This window comes from Typha latifolia, chromosome 9, assembly GCF_019914945.1.
Source record: "Typha latifolia isolate L0001 chromosome 9, TyphaL0001v2, whole genome shotgun sequence".
Taxonomy (NCBI): Eukaryota; Viridiplantae; Streptophyta; class Magnoliopsida; order Poales; family Typhaceae; genus Typha; species Typha latifolia.
Window position 1 is genome coordinate 2,363,220 of NC_133094.1, and position 19,236 is coordinate 2,382,455.

Genomic DNA, 19,236 nt, shown 5'->3' on the forward strand with positions numbered 1-19,236 from the left:
CCCTTAGTTTATTATCAACCAAACACACCCTTCCAATAATAAAATGCAAACGCGTAAGGTGAGTCTTCTTACCCATATTTATATATATATATATATATATAATTTTTTTTCTTTTCTCTATTCAACTACTAAATTTTCTTTTAAATGTAATTTTAAATAAGAGGCAGCTAAAAGCGATCGTGCTTGGATGATTCTGTTCCTTGGTATCCATGGCCCACTGACCTTATCATCTATGGTCTCATTATGAGTAGTTTCAATCAAAAAAATGAATAAAAGAGAGAGGTTTTTTTATAGCATATCACTATATCAGATACATGCACCTAATTATTATTGCCTATTATATTCCTCCAGCCAAGCTGCAAGTATTTCTCTGCACAGCTTCTTCTTTAGCCCACAGCATTTGTGGATGTAGTTTGAAATGGAGGTCAGAATCAAAGGGCCCATTGTATTTGGTTTTTGAAGTAGATGTCAGAATCAAAGTGCCCATACCCTATCTTAAAGATGACAAAGACTAAAAAGAATAATTGAATTACTATATTTTTTTCAAAGAATACAAGCTCTTAGAATAGTAAAGTAAATAAATATCACCCGAGACTTTCTCTGCTCCTGGGAATCCATCAAGCTGCTATGTTGTTATTTTAGGTATGAATAAATAAATTTCACCCACCAAAGCATAGCACCAAATTGATGATTTAACTTTGAGTCTCGAAATACATTTTAGGCATCAAAGGATATATATATATATATATATATATATATGATAGTAGTGATACTACTAATACTGAATTTGTAATGAAAGAAAGCAACTTTGAATTATAATGGATACAGATACATAGCAGATTGAGATTATAATAATAGTGAAGATCAATCTCAATCACAAAGAAAAAGAAAAACTCAAGCTCATCAATTGGGACCCCAACAAATGAGGTTCATAGCCTTCTCTGCCTTCTCTGCCCTCTTCCTCTTGAGCTCCTCCTCCATGGCAGAAGCCTTAGCAGAATGCTCAGCCACGCTGCTGGAAAGCCACCTCACTTGATTGGACTTAGCATGAGACTGGTAGGAGGTGGAAGAAGACTTGAGATTGGCCATGGATTTGGAGGTCGTCTGCTGCTGCAGAATCTGTACTGCTCTCAAGCAAACCCTGCTCATGTGTCTCAGACTCATTGCTACAATGTTTTGAGTTGTCCCTCTCTCGCTCTCTCTGTTTCAAAAAGTTGTGGTTGAGTGAATCAAAGGTTGTGGCTTATAAAGAGAGGGGTTGTGGAGGAATCTTTGAGAAGTTTTGATGGTTTTGAACCAAGCTGGAGAATAGCACATGGATTCTGCAACAAATAATTTAACTTTTCTGAACTTTTAATATATGAAAGGATTGGCTTTTTTTAATACTTTTATCTATTGGTATGCATTGCACCTTGTGTTTTGTTTTTTGTGCAGCATGCTGTTTTGTGACAGACTGAGAAACAGAGACATTTGTCTTTCTCCAAAGCAACCATATTGTAATTTTTAATTTAATCTCTGTTTTCTTTGTCTATTCAATTCGACCCATCCCTTGTCTCATTAAAATAATAGAAAAGAAGGTGGGTAAATACATAAAAAATTTAAGACATTTTGATTTCTGAAGTCGGTCAAATTAATTTCTATTAGAAGGAAATAAGAAATAAATTAGAGGGCATGTCTTAAACTCACTCAAAGATTGTGCAAGTCATGGAGTCATATTTAATATTTAGTAGATAGGTGATGGTGGGCATAACACCATGAGTTGCATCATAACTTTCTTATGAGTTGTTGGCTCATTTAATTAGTATCAATTCTTGAGGTCCCTCAAAAGTGATGATTAGTAAATCTTTAGCCCTTTAATTAATTGTCCAGAAATGCTTTAGGTGAAGTTTTCTCCATATAATAGAAGATAAACTGATCAATTTTTTTTCTCCAAAAGGAAAAATAAAAAGGAAAGAAATAGAAGTGAAGTAACAAAGAATAATGTTTCTATAATGCTCAAGTCAGTACATCAAAGAATATGTGGCAATTATCACCAAGAAATGCATGCCATTTAGCATTTCTCATTTGCAAACACCATCATCTAGAAAGAAGAGAGGAGTTTGCCATTCAATGTCTCTTGCTACTCTCATGAAAATTGAAGCTTTTATCATATGATATTTCCATGAGAACAAAGCTAAGAAACCCAAATCAAATTTGCAGCCAAAGATAACATATACATTGCACTAGAACCAACCTAGTAATTACAAAGCTGGCACCAAGAAAGCTTAATTGAGTACTTTTTTTTCTTTTTCTCACTTGGGTCTTGTTAATTTAGTTAATTAGGACCCCAGCAGCTCAAGTACATGACAGTCCTCAAAGACTCCTCTGCCTTCTTGGCTTGCTCGTCCATCTCTTTCCTCCTATCAACCAAAGAGGAAGACATCCTCTTGGCCTGGGAGAAGGAGCCCATGCTGCTCTTTGCTCTCTGCTGGACTGATCTCAATGTATAGTTCCATCTACAAAGCCCAGCTTGATCCTTGAGGGCTTCCACTGCACTGATGCTTGCTGCTACTATCAAAGAAGTCTTTCTTGTAGAACCCATTTCTTGTTTCCTTTTCTTTTTGTTCTTCTTCTTCTTCTTCTCTGGATGTGTGATGCTAAAGAAGGTTTTGAGTGTTAGCAGTAGTTGTTGAGTGTTGGATGTGAATGAGATAAGGGGGTGGTATATAAAGCTACTAAAATGAGTAGTGGGTGAGGAGGAGGTATGGGAGAAAACAAGGGGTGAGCTGGAGAGCTGCTGCTGGATTTGGGATTGGTTGTTTCCTGAATACCAGGGGCTATTTATTGTTTCTTTATTAGTTATCTAATCTACATAGTAAGAGTAGAAAAGTTTGTAAAACTAGAATCTGTACTGATCCAATCCACTTCAAATGCAATATTAGATGTCCAAGGACCTTTATCAAAAAAATAAAAATAAATATATATATATAGTAAGAGTAGACTTATGGATCATTTTTAGTTACTTTTAAAATGTTACAGTACTAGAATGTTTTATATGGTAATGTAAAAATTTATTGGGAAATTTATCAAAAATATTATAATATAAGTTCTACTCTTCCAGGTAGAAATTTATCATTTGATTATGTATTTTGATTTTAGTGTCTTAGAAATACCTGGCATTAGTTTTATCATATGGATAGGTTAAATTAACTATAACTATAATATGACATTAATACTCTTATGTAAGATTATTTCTTTTGTTGGTAAAAATTGAATTTTTTTTTAAATTAAGATAAAAATAAAAAGGGAATAAGATTTTAAGGTCAAATGAGGGATATTTTAGGTATTTTAATTTTCTATTTTCAAAAGTAACGATATATATATTTTTTAAAATTTCTATCATCTATTGTTATGATAAAATTAACTCAAAATATTTGAGGCATTTAAGAGTTGAACGACAAATATCTGATATACCGTATGAAGGACAATCAAACCATAATAAACCTTCCAAATTTGCTCATTTAACCCTTTTTTTTTACAGTTGGACCCTCTTATGGGTCTTATATCTTTGCGCCTCTCTCCCCTTTCCTCAGCTGTAGCTAGCTTTTTAATCTAACATGATTTTTTTTTTCTTCTATCTCCTCCCTCTCTCTCTTTCTTCTCCTCTTTCTTGTCTATGCATGTCCCTCAACAAGGCAACCTCATTCTCCACCCTACGGACTCCCTAGGCTCCAATCCTCCCCTCTCCTTTGTGGCCTCCACCGCCACCTTATGGTGCTCCATCGTCCCTTTGCCATCTCTCCTCTAGGGGGTGCAAACGAGTCGAGCTTAAGCGAGCCGGCTCCCGCTCAGGCTCGGCTCAAAATTATTTTTTGAGCCTCAATTTTAGGCTCAGGTTTAGCTCAGCTTAATTCGAGCTAAGCCAAATTGAGCCCGAGCTAAACTAGAGCCTGAATTGAGCCTATTAATAATAAGCCTGATTCAAGCCGAGCTAGACCGAGCCCGAGCCAAGCCAAAAATTATTTAAGCTGAATTAAAATTACGTAGTTAAATTTTATAAAACTTTACTAAAGTTTAAAATTTAAAAATTTAACCTAGAACATTAACCTGTAAATTTTAAAAATTTAATATAGCACTATTTTAAATGCCAAGCCTATCGAGCTGAGGCGGCACCCCGAAGGGCAACATCGGGAACGAGGCCAGGATTGTTGGTTCTAGGCCAAGTTTCCCGACAGCGAAGGATGACAAGATGCTGTTGGAGAGGAGGCAACAATGACGGAGCTAGATGGAGAGGAAGTAGAGGAGAATGAAGAAGAAGAGGAAGACTGGGAGGAGCATTAGGAGGTACCAGAACGAGGAGGAGGAGGTTGAGCATGGGCGAGCGGTCGTAGATTTGCATCAATTTTCTAAAAAAGGGGTGTTTCCCTTTCGTGTGTATCTTTTTGATTTCTTGGTATCTTTTAAGGTGAGAAATTTTAGTTGAGGAAGAGCAAAGAGCCGGGAGGAGAAGGGATTGTGGAGGGATTTGTGGCAAGATTTGTAGCGGAGAGAGAGAGGGTTATGCGCGAGGGAGGGCTGGAGGAAGAGGAGGAGGAAGTAGAGAGATTGAGCAAGTGAAAGGGATTGAGATTTGGGAATTTGAGAATTAGGGTTTGTGAGTACTGCTTAGTATATATATATATATACTAAGCCTGTCAAGTTTGAGCCTACTCAGGCTCAAACTCGGCTCGAAATTAATTTCAAGCCTAAAATTGAGGCTCAAACTTGGCTCAATTCTAGTCAAGTCGAGTCCTAACCGCCCGTTTATTTTGATATCCCTACTCTCATATCGTTCCGTCCACCCTTGAGCTACCGCTATGCTCCTATAGCCTTTGACTTTTAATGATAAAAATAATAAATTTAAATCATATTAAAAATAAATTAGAATCAACTTATATTTATATTTATATTTATATTTATTTTATTTATTAGAGAGCGAATATTTAGTTATTGAAATGTGGCTAGAGGTACCTAACCAATTGCAGAAAAAATCTGAACTCAAATAAGGGCTTAAGAAATAGTGCTCTTTCCGATATATTCTTGTTTCATGAAACTTATGGTGAAATAAATAGACTAGTAACAGTCTATTTGGGCAGCTACTCTTTTCCGTTCATTATCATGAATTGAAAATATTTTTTATTGATCAAAGAGGATTCATGCCATCTCAAACTTTCAGATGGATTTTTAGTATAAACAATGTTGCTTTGGATTGGATTGAGTTCTAACAGTTAATTTTACATAACTTTCACTTGGATTTAGTAGATAGGAAATTAACAAGAGACTACAGTTTTCAATTCTATAAAGCCTCACTAAAGATTTGCCATATATATATATATTACAATTGCAGAGTCCCCCAAAATAATGAAATAATAATCTTTGCTTTTAACCCCCTCTCTTGCTTCTAAATCCTAATTAGGACCCCAGCAGCTCAAGTACATGACAGTCCTCAAAGACTCCTCTGCCTTCTTCGCCTGCTCATCCACCCCTTTCCTCCTATCCACTGCAGAAGACATCCTCTTGGCCTGAGAAAGAGATCCCATGTTGCTGCTCTTCGCCCTCTGGTTCAGGGACCTAATTGCATAATTCCATCTACAGAGCACTGCTTGGTCTTTTAGGGCTTCCACTGCTCCAACACTTGTAGCTATCAACAAAGAAGCTTTGCTTGCAGAACCCATCTCTTCTCTTGCTCCTTTAATGGTGGAGTAGATTTCTGTGGCTTTTTTGAGTTAATTTGATTAGAAGAAATGGGAAGCTAAGCATGTGTATATATAGAGAGAGAGTATAGAGAGAGTTGGAGAAGAGATGGTGGTTTTGGAAATCCACTTCCCAGATACAAGGGGCTGGTTGAGATGAGCACACGATTAGAAGACACTTGTCTAATGGAAAGTAGTGAGATAGTGATAAAATATGTGAGGTGGGTGTGGTGGACCTGTAACCAAACTGTGATGCAAAGCTTGTTTTGGTAGATTAATTAAGACGTTAAGTGTTAATTGACTAATTAAGTGTAGCAATGGAAAATATTAGGCCCATATATTCGATGTGCCTTAAACTTCATTGGCATCAGATAGTAATCACCTAATTGGTTTGCAATTACATTTAAATTGTGGGCTGCTCTAGGTTTCTGAAATCTATGGCTCAGTATGGAATGGAATCATTAGATTAGACCATCCCTTTTGATTTAGACGATGAATATAATTAGAATTAGCATAATGAAATTGCATTACAGTGGGAAAAGCAAATTAATATAACATTATGTAGTCAATTAATTAAAGGGGAATTATATATAACACCCTGATTTATAACGTAATTATAGTTTACATTCTATAATTTTACTATTTATAAATCGAGCAGTATAATTTAGTAAATATGTGATGAAAACATCCTAAGTTATATTTAAGCTAATATCGTGATAATATTTTATTAAGTAAAAAAATTATATTTCTAAAATAATTAAAATACTCTTATTTCTAAAACGACTAAAATACACTTAGTATGACTTGTTTGAAGTTATTTTCATAATTTTCTTCGTATATTCAACTTAATTTAAATATTTAATTAAGTTTAATTAATTGATCTAATGGCAGAATATTTTTTATATATATTTACTAAATCATATGACTCGATTTATAAATAGTAAAAAATATAAGGTGTAAACTATAATTTTATTAAAAGATAGAGTGTTATATGCAAATTTTACTATTATTGATGCTCAATTTGAAAGATTTTTATGAACTGTGTTTAAGATATTTGTAAGTAGAAAACAAAATTAGAATGTTCTTATTGAGTGTTAAGGAAAAATGGAAGGGGGAAAAACAAAACCAGCAGCTCGTTTCTATTTGGTGAACATTATATGCAATAAAGTCCAAAACCTGAGGAGGAAATATAAAAAGCCTTCTAAAAGAAACCATTAAACAAACCCAGAGAACATATAGCCGCCATGCCAATGGATTCTCCTCTAGACAATGAACCCACCCACCCTTCCCTCGGTTTCCACTGCCCACCCAATTTTTTTGCATATCAACACCTACATTTTTTTCTTATTACACTGAGAGGCTCATCATACTTGGCAAACGAGTGAGCGACTCCTTTTCTTTCAGTTATATGGCGATATGCGAAAATGACCCTATGAATTGAAACAAATTTATTTTCCTCCTCCCCCCTCACCCCCAGGAGAAGTTTATTTATATAAATAACTCCACCCAGACGAGAGGTCACCAAACTCGCGAAAGAAAATCCCTGGAGCTCCTAAAGAGATCGCCGGAGAATGTGCAATGGACGTGACTGCCGGAGGGATACCACCTTCCGGTCGCTGCAGGGGAAGAGCGCCAGCGCCGGGAAGCAGCAAGGGAAGGGGAGGGAAGACCGAGCGGCCTCCGCCGGTGTATCTCCCGTGACGCTGGCGCCGGGAAGTGGGAAGGGTGGCGGCGGCGAAGAGGGGAAGAAGGCGAAGAGAGAGGCAGAGAGGGTGGAAAAGGTTATGCTATTGCTCGTTTGGGGGCCCAATTAATAGACCGGCCCAAGTAGTAGGCTTTATAAAGATTTTATAATTTAGATTTTTTTTTTGTCGATAGAAATATTTGTGTGGGAATTGGTATGGTTGTAATTTTGTGTGTTTTATTTTTTCATGATATGATTAAATTGTTAATAAGAGTGTTAGTTCCAAATACTCATTATTAACTCATCTGAAGGTAGGGTAGGTTAGTCATTAGATGGTGGTTGAATAGTTAAAGAGACTAATGGTGCATGAATATTCTCAAATTTAAATTTCAACGGCATCAATTTAATTTGGACATCATTAAATTTCTACTTGTATTAAAATAATTACAGTTTATCATTATATAGCTCGGCCGAAATGAGTTTAATCACTCTTCACATAAAGTCCCCCATCTCTTCTCTTGCTCCTCGGAATCCAAGACCATGAGTTAATTTGTATGTTAATAAATCAATTTAGGCCTCAACAGTCGAGTAAATAATAAGTTAATTGTTCATTAACCTCCTAATTTATCTTAAAAGTCAGATACTGTAAAGTAAGCAAATCAACATCGAATGTATTTTAATTACTATTATCACAAAAGTGGTATCTTTTTTGTCCACAATACCTTCTCAGTCGCATCATGAGGCAGAGCAACCTCTGTCACCTCTATTCTTTATTCTCAGCACCGAATTCCTCCTTCTTGCTCAGGATAGCAACACGATTTGTGGTATCAGGCTCTTATTGAAAAATGATAACAAATGGAGGAGTTTTTTAGTAGTAAATTGGTAGTGGGAGTATGAGATCATGCATGTCAGTCAGAGGAGATGAGGGATGTTTCAGAGAAAAGAGATGAGAGAGTGCGCTGATGGAGTGGTCGCCAGTGGGGATGTCATAGCGTGAGGGAGTAAGAGTGCGAGGGAGAAAAGTCACTATAGATTTGCATTCTATTTACTCAAAAAACTCTATTATATTACAATTGCAAAGTCCCCCAAATTAAATAAGAAAAACTTTGCTCTTCGCAACCTCTTGTCTTGCTTCTAAATCCTAATTAGGACCCCAGCAGCTCAAGTACATAACAGTCCTCAATGACTCCTCTGCCTGCTTAGCCTTCTTATCCACCCCTTTCCTCCTATCCACTGCATAAGACATCCTCTTAGCCTGAGAAAGAGATCCCACGCTACTGCTCTTCGCCCTCTGGTTTAGGGACCTGATTGCATAATTCCATCTGCAGAGCCCTGCTTGGTCTTTCAGAGCTTCCACTGCTCCAACACTTGCAGCTATCAACAGAGAAGCCTTGCTTGCAGAACCCATCTCTTATCTTGCTCCTCTAATGGTGAAGTAGATTTCTGTGGCTTTTTTGAGTTAATTTGATGAGAAGAACTGATAAGCTAAGCATGTATATATAGAGAAAGAGAGAGAGAGAGTTTCGGAGAAGAGGTGTTGGTTTTGGAATTCCACTTCCCAGATACAAGGGGCTAGCTTTGTTAGTTTAAGGTGGGCAGACTACTAGTAGTATTAGAAGACAGTGGTCTTGTGAAAAGTAGTGAAATAGAGATAAAATATGTGAGGTGGACCAGGGAGGACTAGTAACAAAACTGTGACGCAAGCTGGTTTGATACAGTCACTGAGGCATTTATGATTGTTAGAATACATAATATAAAAATTATCTTTTCATAACCTAAGGTTTTAGAATAGTTATGATTTAAAAAGGGTATTAAAGCAGAACCATTTCAGAGTTTAAATCTTAGGAAGACTCGTCTGTCATTTAACATAGAAAAAACTCTGTCGATTTAAATTAATTTCACTTCAACTCATATGCGAGTGAGTTTTTAGTATAAAATTTAAAAAGTGTAGTTATTTATGACAAATTATGCTGTTAGAGTAGCGAATTTGATCTTGACGTCTCTCACCTTATATATATATATATATATATGGTGTAAACAAAAATAAAAACGGATAACTAGTGGAATAAATATTCGAAAGGTTTTATAAAATTGATGGTTAATGTGCCAAGAAAAAGCCACAAAATAGTAACCACTAAGTTGAATAGTATCATTTAAATTGTGTGCTGCTCTAGAACATGGTTTCTAAACACAGTGAAAGTCTCTGAAATACATGGCTCAGTACAGAGTGGAATCAAAAATATTCTTTTATTCTGTCAATTGTTGTGAGAATAAAATTAATTCAAGATGAGAAACATAGAGTAGTTTGATAAATTTAAAAAAGAAAATATTAATTACTTCTAAACCTTTTTAACTAGTGCTCATTTTCATCTAAATTTCCTTATACTTTTTGTGACAATTGGACCTCTTAATTATCTAATATCTTGGCCTATTCCTCCTCACCTCTTCTAACTCAATGGCTAGGGAAAGTAATGAGTTTTTCCTTCGTCTTGGTTTTCTTCTTCTTCTCTCTCTCTCTCTCTCTCTCTCTCTCTCTCTTCGTTTTCCTTTCTTCTTATCTCTCTCTTTCTCTGTTGTAGCTCTAAGCCACCGAGGTCGTGGGTTTTCGGGCGGATCTCAATCTATCTCTAATCCCCTTTCTCCCAATTGTCCCTTACTTTCAGCAATAAAGCTTTCTTCTCCGCCTCGTCGTTTCTTTATTCCTATAGCTCCAACCCTCCTCTCTCCTTCATGGCCTCTATCGCCACCTTATGCACTCCCCTATCCCTTTGGTTTTGGCTAAGTTGTGTGGAATGCTCTTAAGTTGTTGTTGTCGTATTGTTCTCATTCTCCTTTAGTTATCCCGGATACAATTCTAGCTCATATTATGGACGCTAATTCGATGATTTATTTTCCTTAGTCGCCTTCGCATTGTCTAATCGAATTGAGGCACTGTTAAAAGCTCGAGGTTTTTTCCTTTTTATTAAGAAGATAATAGGTATTGGTTAGAACTTAGAAGGGTGAATTTTTTGAAAATTTTTTTAACACTTTTATCTGCTCCATGATTCTTGAAGAAATATTGCAATTTTCTGACATATTCTTGGTTCATGAAACTTAGGGTCAAATTAATAAGTAACAAGTCAATTTGTGCAGCTACTCTTTTCCATTCATTATCACGAATAGAAATATTTAATTTTATATAAATATTGACCAAAGAGGATTTATGCCAGCTCAAACTTTCAGATGGAGTTATAGTATAAATAATGATGCTTTTCGATTGGATTGAGTTATTTTACATAATTTTCACTTGGATTTAGTAGGAATTAAGAGACTATAGTTTTCAATTCCATAAAGCATCACAAAAAGATTTGCCATATATATATATATATATACAATTGCAAGGTCCCCCAAAATAATGAAATAATAATCTTTGCTTTTAGCCCCCTCTCTTGCTTCTAAATCCTAATTAGGACCCCAGCAGCTCAAGTACATGACGGTCCTCAAAGACTCCTCTGTCTTCTTGGCCTGCTCATCCACCCCTTTCCTCCTATCCACAGCAGAAGACATCCTCTTAGCCTGAGAAAAAGATCCCATGCTGCTGCTCTTCTTCACCCTCTGGTTCAGGGACCTAATTGCATAATTCCATCTGCAGAGCCCTGCTTGGTCTTTCAGAGCTTCCACTGCTCCGACACTTGCAGCAATCAACAGAGAAGCCTTGCTTGTAGAACCCATCTCTTCTCTTGCTCCTCTAATGGTGAAGTGGATTTCTGTGGCTTTTTTGAGTTATTTTGATGAGAAGAAATGGGAAGCTAAGCATGTGTATATATATAGGAGGAGGAGGTAATGGTTTTGGAACTCCAATTCCCAGATACAAGGGGCTGGTTGTTTTAGCTCTAAACAGTTAACAGGAGAAAAGGTTTTAGGTGAGCCCACACCACCACTAGAAGACAGTGGTCTAATGGAAAGTAGTAGGATAGAGATAAACTATGGGAAGTGGACTAGTAACCAAACTGTGACGAAGCTGGTTTGATACAGTAACTATAGTGACAGATAGTATTTTAAAATAAAATATATAAATTATTGTTCTATTTGACAAGTTTAAGGTTGTAGACTAGCAAATAGTTTGACAGTAATTAACAGTTAAGACTTTTCTTTGTGGCATGACTATCTTACCATTATTTTTTCTTTTTTCTTTTTTTCTCTAAATTAACAGCATAATTACGTAATATTTTTTAACAACAAAAATTAAAGGATAAGTAACGAAATAAATATTTGAAATTGTTTATATAATTGAGGGTTAAATGTGCCATGAAAAAAAATTAAACACGGAAAAAATGGGTTCTAATTATAACTATCCTTACATAAAAGTACCTTAATAATAATAGCCACTAATAATAATTGATTAGTACTTATGAATAGTTTCAATTTATATTGTGTGCTGCTCTAGAACATGGTTTCTAGACATAGTGAACTTCTCTGAAATTTATGGCTCAGTACAGAATCGAATCATTAGATCATCTCTTTTGTTTTTTATGATAAATAAAATTAGAATTAGCATAATGAAATAGATAATTAATTAACTCAAAAATTAAAATTGTTAGATTATATATCATATCTTTAAGGTATCCCTCTTATAAGTGACTTCTGAATTTCATACATGGACAAATAAAATATATAAGTCTTTGCACCGCGCACAAGAATAGAAAATAAAAAATAAAAATTATATTAGACATTTAAATTTTAGACTTGTAATAAATTAGGCTCTAATATTATCTAAAATCAATTAATTAAAAAATTAAGTTATTAGGTAAAGAATTCATAATATATATCATACTTTTGACGCAACCAAATTCACTTTATTCTCACAATTTTAATTTTTATCACTATTGCATCCTAACACTTTTGATCAAACAGTAAATACTAATGCCACTAATAAAAATAATAAAATGACTTAAATGGCTAGCTTTTGTTAAAGAAAAAAAATTATTTGGATTCAGTATGACTTAGCAATGAGCATGTTAATGAAAAGCGAAAAAAGCGGCCGTCATGGCAGGGCGCACACTGCCCCAATCCACCTGGCTCTCACGCAAGGTGGTCTACCGCCTTGGTGGGCCGCCAAAGCACCAAAAGGCAGTAGACAGGCCGCGTGGCTCGATAAGACGGGCTGGCGGTTCGGCCTGCCTTATCAGCTTATTGGTTAGGAAGATAGAAACTGGTCAGATTATCCACTTAAAATAACTAACCCATTATATATAAAAAAAAATCCTCTCTCGCTACTCACTCCCCTCCCTCTCGCTGCTCTCTTCTCTCACTCAGTGAAATCCTAAATCCCTAACCCCTTTTTTGTCCTCTCCGGCTCTCCGGCTCTCCCTTCCACAATTAGTGGCAGCAAGCGACGAGGCAACTAAGGCGGCGGATTGCGACAATAGCGAGAAAACGAACGACGATCGATGACAAAGGTGTGGTCATTGTCCTCTTTCCCTCTTTCTCTCACTTAGTCACTCTCTCTCACTCAGCCTCTCACAATCTCACACCTCTTTTAGTCTCTCAGTCTCACTCTCTCACTCCCTCTCTCGCATTCTCTCTCTCAATCTCTCACACAATCCGAATTTATTTTCAAATTTCAGTTGTCTTAAACTCTTAATTAGTTAATTTATTGACTATTAGTTCTTAATTTAAATGAATAAGTAATTATTTGCAAATCTGTTGAATTGTTTTAATCAATTAATCACTTAGTTTGCTAATTTGTTAATCAGTAATCACTTAATTTGTTGAATGTTGATTAATGATTACTAATCTATTATTGTATATAATATATATAATGTAATTATGTACAAATTCGTTGAATGTTGATTAAAATTTTTGTATATAATGTATATTTTGTATAATATAGTTTTTTTAATTTTTTGTATTAAAAATGCTAGACCGTCTTGTCACCCGCCTTCCGTAGAGGCGCTAAGCGGTGGGGTGACCACCCGCCACCCGCGGCTGACTTTCAAAATATTGGCAATGAGTAATAAAAATTTGTACAGTGTTACGAATTCTAGATATAGCTTGTAACTTCTGAAGTGATCTACGAACTATCTAACCGACGGATCCTCTTGAATTCTAGATATGTTGTTATTATTGGAGAGAGGTCTTCGACGAATCTAAGATTACGGGATTTGGACGATTAGATATCAAGATATTTACCAAACAATAGCTGAAGGTTAATTAGATACTAGCATAATAGCCCTCCAATGGCTAGATGGATGCTAGGTTTACTCCTTTGTGTGAGAGGGAAGAAGTTATTTTAGAAGAGGGGGGTTAGAAGTTGGAAGAGGCCAATCAAAAACTTGGGCGATGGAAGAAGGGAAGTGGGAGAGGGCGTTAATAGTTAGATATAAAAGCTAAAGCTAATTTCAATTATCCAAGGACTTTAGCTTTCAATTATCCAAGAACTTCCTCAATTAAGGTTTCCTCCATTATTTATAAAGGCTCACCCTAGAGACTCATCAACTAAGTTAAATAACTATAACAAATCCTAACAAACTAACAACTAAGTTAAAACCCTAATAAATCAATAATTTTCATCGTGTGATCGTGTTCGAAAGCATAATTTGCGTTCTCTGTATTTGCGAATGCGTGCACGTGTTTGACTCAACCCATTCGAACGCGGGTCCATGGCGTTTGAATGCCCCCCTAACAAAAGGCCTTATTCTTTCAAGAAAACACAAATTATATAAATAGGTTCATCCCAATAAACTCAATACCGCAAGTGGATTCAATTCGACCGACTCATATCATATAGTTAGGTGATTTTTATTCAAATTACTTAAAAATTTCAAATTAAAAAAAGTACGAACTACAACAGGAAATTAACAATCACAACATAACAATGTAGAGATGAGTAATGATACAAAATAAAGTTTAAAAGATAAAGTAATTTTTTATCCAAAATACAAAGGAAATATTGTATTTAACGCCCAAAAGATAATAAAAATAGAAAATTTTATAAAAAATATCCTATCTTTCAATTTTTTTATTATTCACACCATCTAGTGGGAGCTAATGAAATAGAGAATATTTTGTTAACTTTAAAAACGAAAAACTAAAATATCTAATATTTAGATTTAAATCTAATTTTTCATTTACTTTTAACTTAGCTTAGAAAAACTTATTCATATTTATTCAAGGATATTAAGGTTATTTCTTATCTATAATTACTTTAATTCATCTATATAATAACTAATTATTAATAAAGTTAATGTCAAGTGTATGTTTAAGGCATTTTAAGCAATATTTTTTTTCCCCTAAAAACTATCTGTTAGTGACATCCACTGTCAGCAGTTTTATCGAAGCTGAAGCTGAGAGAGTGTCTACCTATGATTGACATTGAGATTGAGTAGGAAATAAGAGAATATTTCTCAATTCTATAAACATCCCATTGTAGATCTGGAATTATAAAAGCATCACTATAGATTTGGCCTCTATATACTCAAAAAACTCTATTATATTACAATTGCAAAGTCCCCCAAATTAAATAAGAAAAATTTTGCTTCTCTTGCTTATAGATCCTAATTAGGACCCCAGCAGCTCAAGTACATGACTGTCCTCAAAGACTCCTCTGCCTTCTTTGCCTGCTCATCCACCCCTTTCCTCCTATCCACTGCACAAGACATCCTCTTGGCCTGAGAAAATGATCCCATGTTGCTGCTCTTCTTCGCCCTCTGGTTCAGGGACCTAATTGCATAATTCCATCTGCAAAGCCCTGCTTGGTCTTTCAGAGCTTCCACTGCTCCAACACTTACAGCTATCAACAAAGAAGTCTTGCTTGCACAACCCATCTCTTATCTTGCTCCTCTAATGGTGAAGTAGATTTCTGTGGCTTTTTTGAGTTATTTTGATGAGAAGAAATGGGAAGCTAAGCATATGTATATATATAGAGGAGGAGGAGGTAATGGTTTTGGAACTCCAATTCCCAGATACAAGGTGCTGGTTGTTTTAGTTCTTAACTGTTAAAGAGGGGAAAAGGTTTTAGGTGAGCCCACACCACCACTAGAAGACAGTGGTCTAATGGAAAGTAGTAGGATAGAGATAAACTATGGGAAGTGGATTAGTAACCAAACTGTGATGAAGCTGGTTTGATACAGTCACCATAGTGACACATAGTATTTAAAAATAAAATATATAAATTATTGTTCTTTGCGACAAGTTTAAGGTTTTAAATTAGCAAATAATTTAACAGTAATTAACTCTTTGAGTATAGTATAGCTGAATTGTAGCTATATATTAGATAATTAATTACACCTGGACTCTATTTTTTGCTTATAGACTTTTCTTTGTGGCATATCTTATCATTATTTTTTATATTTTCTTTCTCTAAAATAACAGCATAATTACGTAATATTTGTTTAACAAAAAAAAGGATAAGTAACGAGATAAACATTTGAAATGTTTTATATAATTGAGGGTTAAATGTGCCATAAAAAAATTAAATACGGGAAAAACGGGTTCTAATTATAATAATATGTTACGAATCGACTTGATCTGATCCGAAACAATTCTGGACTAGATTGTGGACATGACTCGAAGGAAGCTGCAAATAATTTAACCATTGGATCTTCCTAAATTTTGGATATGTTATTGCTCTTGAAAAGATCTTTCCAACGAATCTTAGATCGTAGGGTTTGGATTGCTAGATCTTGAGATATTGGCCGAATAGTGACTAAAAGTCAAATAAACCCTAGCTTAATAGCCCTTCAATGGCTAGATAGGTGCTAGGTTAATTTCTTGATATAAAGGGGGAGAAATTGTTGTAGAAGAGGGGGATTAAGACTTAGAGGAAATCGACTAAAGACTTGAGCGGTGGAAGAGGGCGTCAATGGCTAGAGCAAATAGAGAAGATAAATGCACAATATCGTTTTTAATTATCAAATATCTTCAATTAGAGTTTCCTTCACATATTTATAGAGCCTCACTTTAAGGTCCCAGACAAATAAGTTAAAATCATAAACAATCAACTAAACTAGTATTCCTTGTCTTCTCGAATTAACCTTGCAGATAGATTTCGAATCCGGAGAGGTCGTGAATATCAAAGTTATAAATCTAGAGGTTGGCGATGTTATCTAACTGTTTGATATTATTCGAATATCTGTAAAATATTCTGCCGAATATTTTTTTTAAAACTACACAGAGCTGAATTTAGCTAATTAAATAAAATTATAATCTATTAAGGCTCTAACTAAACTAAATAATAAATAAAATTAACTAGACTCAATTAATTAAGCCCAATATCTATGTGATGTGATCCGATCTGACCTAGATCATACCACTATCCTTACCCTTACGTAAAAGTTCCTTAATAATAATAGCGACTAATAATAATTGATTAGTACTTATGAATAGTTTTAATTTATATTGTGTGCCGCTCTAGAACATGGTTTCTGGACATAGTGAACTTTTTGAAATTCATGGCTCAGTACAGAATGGAATCATTAGATCATCTCTTTTGTTTTTTATGATAAATAAAATTAGAATTAGCATCATGAAATAGTCCTTCCACTGAAAGAAAAAGAAATGTAAAGTGTGTAGCCTTATTAGATAATTAATTAACTCAAAATTTAAAATTATTAAATTATATATTATATATTCAACACATCTCCTTATAAGGGACTCCATGTATTTCATACATGGACAAATAAAATGTAAAGTGTTTGCATCGACAAGAATAGATAATAAAAATTAAAATTTATATTAGACATTTAAATTTTAGACTTGTAATAAATTAGGCTCTAATATTATCTAAAATCAATTAATTTAAAAATTATGTTATTAGGTAAAGAATTTATTATATATATCGTACTTTTAACGCAACCAAATTCACTTTATTCTCATAATTTTAATTTTTATCACTATTGCATCGTAACACTTTTGATTAAGCAGTATATACTAATGCCACTAATGGAAATAATAAAATGACTTAAATGACTCGCTTTTGTTAAAAAAAAAATTATTTGGAGAGAAATTTCAGTATGACTTAGCATGGTATTAGAAAGCGAAAAAAGCGATCGCCATGGCGGGGCGCCCCGCACCAACATTCCCCGGTAATCCACTTGGCGCTCGGCCCGATAAGGCGGGCTGGCGGTTTGGCCCGCCTTATCGGCTTAATGGTTAGAAAGATAGAAAATGGTTGGATTATCCACTTAAAATAACTAAACCATTATATATATAAAAAATCCTCTCTCTCGCTGCTCTCCCTTCCGCAGCGGCTCTCCCTTCGGCTTGCAACAACAATGACTAAATGGACGACGATCGACGGCAAAGGTATGGTCAGTGTCCTCTTTCCCTGTTTCTCTCACTTAGTCACTCTCTCTCACTCAGCCTTTCACGATCTCACACCCTCTTTTAGTCTCTCGCTCTCACTCTCGCACTCCCTCTCTCGTAGTCTCTCTCTCAATCTCTCACAAAGTCCAAAGGGTTTTTTTATTTTCAAATTTTAGTTCTGTCTTAAACTCTTAATCAGTTAATCTATTGACTATTAGTTCTTAATTTAAATAAATCAGTAATTATCTGCAAATCTGTTGAACTGTTTTAATCGATTAATCACTTAGTTTGCTAATTTGTTAATCAGTAATAACTTAATTTGTTGAATGTTGATTAATGATTGCTAATCTATTATTATATATAATGTATATAATGTAATTATCTGCAAATTTGTTGAATGTTGACTAAAATTTTTGTATATAATGTATATTCTGTATAATATAGTTGTTTTTATTTTTTGTATTAAAAATTCTAGACCGCCTTGTCACCCGCCTTCCGCATAGGCGCTAGGCGGGGGGTTGACTGCCTGCCACCCCCACGGCCGCCTTTCAAAACATTGGTAACGAGTAATAAAAATTTATACAGTGTTACGAACCGACTTAATCCGATCTGCAACGATTCTGAACTCAATGAAGCTCGTAAATTTTAAAGGGATCTGCGAACTATCTAAACGACGGATCCTCCTGAATTCTAGATATGTTGTTACTCTTGAAGAGAGGTCTCCGACGAGTCTAAGAGCATAGAATTTGGACGGTTAGATATCAAGATATCAATCAAACAATGACTGATGGTTAATTATATCCTAGCTTGATAGCCCTCCAATGGCTAGATAGATGCTAGGTTTACTCCTTTGTATGAAGGGGGAGAAGTTATTTTAGAAGAGGGGGATTAGAAGTTGTAGAAGAGAGGGTTTAGAAGTGCGAGGAGGGAAGATTTTGATTGAGTGGAAAAAGGGAGGTGGGAGAGTGCGATAGAGATAAAATCCAAAGCTAATTTCAATTATCCAAAAACTTTCTCAATTAAAGTTTCCTCTACTATTTATAGAGGCTCAACCTACGAACTCATCAACTTAGTTAAATAACTCTAACAAATTCTAATAAACCAATAATTAAGTTAAAACCCTAACAAATCAATAATTTTCGTCGTGTGATTGTGTTCAAACACACAATTTGCGTTCTTTGTGTTCGAACCTCCCTATTCAAAACAGGTCCATGATATTCAAACACCCCCCTAACAAAAGACATTATTCTGTCAAGCAAACACAAATTATATAAATAGGCTCATTTGAATGAACCCAATATCGCAAGTGGATCCAATTCGACCGAGTCGTATCATATAGTTAGATGATTTTTATTCAAATTATTTAAAAAATTTAAATAAAAAAAAGTACGAACAACAGGAAATTAACAATCACAACATAACAGTGTTGAGATGAGTAATGATACAAAATAAGGTTTAAAAGATAAAGTAATTTTTTATCCAAAATACAAAGGAAATATTGTATTTAACGCCCAAAAGATAATAAAAATAGAAAATTTTATCAAAAATATCCTATCT

At 34.8% G+C, this 19,236-nt stretch overlaps 5 protein-coding genes across 5 annotated transcripts; all 5 read right to left on the reverse strand.

Annotated features, from left to right (window-relative positions):
* Window positions 1-2,192: 2,192 nt before the first annotated feature.
* On the reverse strand, window positions 2,193-2,731 carry LOC140795236 (uncharacterized). The gene has a single exon (XM_073147693.1). The coding sequence runs from the start codon at window positions 2,579-2,581 to the stop codon at window positions 2,315-2,317; it is 267 nt and encodes an 88-aa protein (XP_073003794.1). The 5' UTR covers window positions 2,582-2,731; the 3' UTR covers window positions 2,193-2,314.
* Window positions 2,732-5,305: 2,574 nt separating this feature from the next.
* LOC140795339 (uncharacterized) lies at window positions 5,306-5,875 on the reverse strand. Its single transcript, XM_073147841.1, has one exon. The coding sequence runs from the start codon at window positions 5,691-5,693 to the stop codon at window positions 5,427-5,429; it is 267 nt and encodes an 88-aa protein (XP_073003942.1). The 5' UTR covers window positions 5,694-5,875; the 3' UTR covers window positions 5,306-5,426.
* Window positions 5,876-8,403: 2,528 nt separating this feature from the next.
* Window positions 8,404-8,970, reverse strand: LOC140795399 (uncharacterized). Its single transcript, XM_073147937.1, has one exon. It carries the CDS (start codon window positions 8,801-8,803, stop codon window positions 8,537-8,539), a length of 267 nt encoding a protein of 88 aa, XP_073004038.1. The 5' UTR covers window positions 8,804-8,970; the 3' UTR covers window positions 8,404-8,536.
* Window positions 8,971-10,733: 1,763 nt separating this feature from the next.
* Window positions 10,734-11,247, reverse strand: LOC140795429 (uncharacterized). The gene has a single exon (XM_073147974.1). The coding sequence runs from the start codon at window positions 11,104-11,106 to the stop codon at window positions 10,837-10,839; it is 270 nt and encodes an 89-aa protein (XP_073004075.1). The 5' UTR covers window positions 11,107-11,247; the 3' UTR covers window positions 10,734-10,836.
* A 3,555-nt stretch (window positions 11,248-14,802) lies between these two features.
* On the reverse strand, window positions 14,803-15,344 carry LOC140795413 (uncharacterized). The gene has a single exon (XM_073147950.1). It carries the CDS (start codon window positions 15,198-15,200, stop codon window positions 14,931-14,933), a length of 270 nt encoding a protein of 89 aa, XP_073004051.1. The 5' UTR covers window positions 15,201-15,344; the 3' UTR covers window positions 14,803-14,930.
* Between the last annotated feature and the right edge of the window lie 3,892 nt (window positions 15,345-19,236).

Coding starts and splice junctions, on each gene's coding strand:
- LOC140795236 (XM_073147693.1), bottom strand. CDS start 2,581: ATGGGTTCTACAAGAAAGACTTCTTTGATAGTAGCAGCAAGCATCAGT.
- LOC140795339 (XM_073147841.1), bottom strand. CDS start 5,693: ATGGGTTCTGCAAGCAAAGCTTCTTTGTTGATAGCTACAAGTGTTGGA.
- LOC140795399 (XM_073147937.1), bottom strand. CDS start 8,803: ATGGGTTCTGCAAGCAAGGCTTCTCTGTTGATAGCTGCAAGTGTTGGA.
- LOC140795429 (XM_073147974.1), bottom strand. CDS start 11,106: ATGGGTTCTACAAGCAAGGCTTCTCTGTTGATTGCTGCAAGTGTCGGA.
- LOC140795413 (XM_073147950.1), bottom strand. CDS start 15,200: ATGGGTTGTGCAAGCAAGACTTCTTTGTTGATAGCTGTAAGTGTTGGA.